General features: G+C 40.2%; 1 protein-coding gene across 1 annotated transcript in view; it reads right to left on the bottom strand.

The window, feature by feature from the left end:
• The window catches only part of LOC107734428 (ryanodine receptor 1-like), a 53,578-nt gene that overhangs the window by 17,639 nt on the left and 31,952 nt on the right, over positions 1 to 3,987 (bottom strand). Inside the window, 3 exon segments of the mRNA XM_016546378.1 lie at positions 3,031 to 3,137; positions 3,282 to 3,378; positions 3,536 to 3,648. Of these exon segments, the coding sequence (XP_016401864.1) occupies positions 3,031 to 3,137; positions 3,282 to 3,378; positions 3,536 to 3,648 (317 nt within the window).

The following is a 3,987-nucleotide window of genomic DNA, read 5'->3' as shown; positions in this document are numbered from 1 at the left end:
ATACGATGCATCGATGCCACACGTAAAATATCGATCTTTGTAGTATAAATAGGCACCGGGCACTGTCCACATTTTCACACAATGTCCGACTATGCATTACCGCCAACGCGTGCATTTTCGTTCAAACTGACGTATCAGGACTCGATATAAGGACTGCCCGAAGGCACAAGGTGCGCATAAAAGACGCTCGGGATTGTTTGCGGAACAGTCGAGCGCTGTGTGAAAAGTGTTCTACGCACACATATACAGTGAAGATTATGCAGTTATTTTACATTTGATTATTACATTTCCGTAGCGTACCTGAAAATTTATTTTAGACTGAGCTGAAAAACTTGAAAAGCACTGTTTATTGAACTTGTGTCTTTGTTGTATTGTATTTATTTTCTGCTATTGCTTGTAATTTGGTTATCTGTAGAAAAGATTTTTAGCACTGAGCCCATAGTAGCAGCCAGAATTGTTTTTCCAATTGTTTATTTTCTTTATTATTTAAAAAAAAAATGTATAGGCCTATTTTTTTGTTGTGAATGTCCCAATTGAGGTACAGGATGTAAAAATTTCAGATAAATGTTCATGTTAGGGCTGTCAAAATGGCTGAAATACTAAATTCGAATTTTGTACTTAAATAGCATTTAAAAACACGAGTTGCAGTGGGATGGGGGAGAAAACCCCGTCATAAAGTCTCGAGATATGTTTTTTTCAAAGTTGAACTTGCATTAATTTTACATGGCTTTCTAAACGTGCGGCTCTTTTGTGCAAGTGCAACGCTGATAGATGTCCTTCTAGAAAATGCACAAAATATGTGTTCTGTGTGAACGGCTTGGTTTCAGTTTTGACGTAAACAAGATCTTCTCCGCATTGATGTTCTCTTTTCCCGCAATATTTGTAATTAACAACGCAGCAGCGCCGCATCTAGCCCTAGTTCATGTTATATATTTTGGTTGCATTTGTGAGTTAATAAAAATGTAGATGGTTCTTTAAAATAGATATATAATATCATAATATCGATATATCCGTTGATATACTCCTATATCGAATCGAATCGTAATCGTATCGTAGAATTTTTTGAGGTATCGGCAAATATCGTATCGCTGGGTATGAGAATCGATATCGTATCGTGACGAAACATCCGATTTACACCCCTAATTTTTAGATCATAAATACATATTTAGAGATATATTTTTAGATGACAGACATCATGTGGTCAAATTTCTTTGTATAATTACTGCTAAACTGTATAATTGACAGTTACATTATTAATGAACACTGTAAATTATAGAGTACTTCTAAACCTAAACATTACATACAGTGGGTATAGAAAAGAATCACCCCCTTTAAAATAATCACATTTTGTTGCTTTGCAGCCTGAAATGAAGACGGACATAGTTTTTGTTTTATCCAACTGTATCAGTGCAACTTATAACATCCAAGTGAAAGATATAACACCAACATGTCAGAAAAAATTTACTGCAGTCTTGAAGTCATTCCACAGATTTTCACTGGGGTTTAAGTCTTGGCTCTGACTAGGCCATGCAAGGACATTCACCTTTTTCTCCTTCAACCACTGTGTGGTCAGTTTTGCTGTGTGCTTTGGGTCATTGTCATGGAAGGTAAACCTTCTTCCCATTGACAACTTTCTGGCAGAGGCCAGCAGATTTTCCTCAAGAATTTGACAGGATTTTGCCCCATCCGTTCTTCCTTCTATCTTGACAGGTGCTCCAGTCCCTGCTGCAGAGAAACACCCCATAACAGGATATTAGCACCTCCATGCTTTACTGGAGGAATGCTGTTATTTGGATAGTGAGCTGCATTGGATTTCCGCCAGACATATTGTTTGGTGTTGAGGCCAAATATTTCAATTTTAGCCTCATCTACCTCAGAATCTTCAAGGTGCATTTTGGCAAAGCTCAGTCGTGACTGCATGTGGCCTTTCTTGAGTGGCTTTTTTCTTGCAAACCTCCCATACAAGGATATTTGTGATATTGTCATCACATGCACACAATGATCACTCTTTGTCATAAATTCCTGCAACTGCTTCAGAGTTGCTGTAGGCCTCTTGGTCGCCTCTCTGAACAGTTTCCTCCTGGCTCTTTCACCCAGTTTGGCACAACGTCCTGATCCAGGGAGGGTCTGTGATGTACCAAATACCTTCCACTTCTTAATAATAGACTTCAGTTCACTGTGCTTCTAGGCATTGATAAAACCTGTGAAATTTTTTCGTATCCATCTCCTGACTTGTGCCTGTCTACAACTTTATCCCAGAGATCTTTTGACTGTGCCTTGCCACCCATAGTTGATTGTTTGCTTCAGTGGCTTGCGGCAACTACATGTGACGACCCCGGGCTGGACTTTGCTTCGTCCACGGTGAAAGCCGATCTGGCGATCCACAGCGCGAAGTTGATGTATTTCCTCAGCGACCAGCACGGATCAGCTCCAGGCATGACGAAGCGGATATCGTCCTCTTTTGGAAGGCCAACCAAAGTAGTTTTGCTTTCACAACAAAACACAGCGCCTTCACGACATGGCGGAGGCGGCAACAACAATACAACAGCGAGAATAAAAGTTACGCCTTCTTTCTTTGCGTGAACATTTGGGCGGCGTTATGCAAATCTTCCCACATCGTGACATAGACATGTGGGGGCGTGTTAGAACAAGCCGTTTTAGGTAGGCGTGGTTGACTCTTAACTTTTATAAAGAATATCTCTTTGGATTTGAGACTTTAGTCTTTGCAACTTTACAGATCTTCTTTATGCACCAAGAGCTTGTAACACTCCAAAGAGAAAGGAAAAACTTAAATCGCATCATATGACCCCTTTAAAGGGGGGTGATTCTTTTCCATACCCTTTTCTATAGCTGTGAATTGTTTTTATTTTATAATAGATAATTATATAACATCACCAAATGACCATGTGAACAACGTGAATAGCTTGAGCTGACTGTATAACAGACACTGGTTATGGCCATGTGATCATCTATTTTGGCACCGGAAGCCAAATGTGTCATTCACTTTTCAGAGATGTGGAGGGATCTCACCTCTTCTCTGTGAGGGCTGTGCGACTAAAGTGAAGGATGAGCTGATGAAGAGGGTCGGGCTTTGTTTCCTTTTCCTCTTCCTCCTCCTCTTCTTCCTCCATCGCTTTCTATATCAGTGAGGAAAAACAAAACAAAACTCTGTTACTAAAATTTGACTACAAGGAAAAACCAAACTAACAGGAAATGTATTCCACCCAATATCTTTCATGCTAAAAAGCAACAGTTATTTTTGGTAATGTGGAAGCACATACAGACAGGTCATCAATCATTCTGTCCTCAAAGGAATATCCTTCGGTTCGGATCCAGTTTCGCTTATACCCATCCAGGAACATGTTACATGCTCTATGCCTGAAAGAAAGACAGCATACATTTATATATCTTCTCCAATCCACCCTTTTCTCTTTAATTCATTCTATGAAACAGACTGACTAGTGCAGAAACATGTACTTATGCTGTATGATTGTGAACTGTCAGGCATATATGATTGTGACCTGACTTGTCTCACCTGGGCAGGTTGTAAAGGGGAGTCATCCTAAAACAGGCTACCACCGCTCTACGTCGTTGCTTTGACAGCAGCTTATGCCAAACCAACTTTTTGGACTTGAATGGGTGCTCAGTCTGAAAAAAGAACTGTCTTAGGACCGTTTTCAGATTTTAAAGGGGTGGTTCATTGCGATTTCACTTTTTTAACGCTAGTTAGTGTGTAGTGTTGCTGTTTGAGCATAAAAAGCATTTACAAATAACAGCGTATCTAAAAGTATGAGACAACAACAAGCAAAAAACATAGGCCTACCATTAAAAGCCGTGCTTGCACAGGTTCTGCACGATCCTCTTCAATAATATCCTCTGCTTCTCAATTGGGCACAAACTGATAAGCGATATTAACGACGCCATCGTTTACAATACAACCGGAGCACATGCCGCTGAGGCGCTGAGGTGAGGGGCGGGACGTTAAGA

This window comes from Sinocyclocheilus rhinocerous, unplaced genomic scaffold, assembly GCF_001515625.1.
Source record: "Sinocyclocheilus rhinocerous isolate Xijiao unplaced genomic scaffold, SAMN03320098_v1.1 scaffold1211, whole genome shotgun sequence".
Taxonomy (NCBI): domain Eukaryota; kingdom Metazoa; phylum Chordata; class Actinopteri; order Cypriniformes; family Cyprinidae; genus Sinocyclocheilus; species Sinocyclocheilus rhinocerous.
The sequence above is the reverse complement of the archived record's forward strand: the minus strand, read 5'-3'. Positions and strand labels throughout refer to the sequence as shown.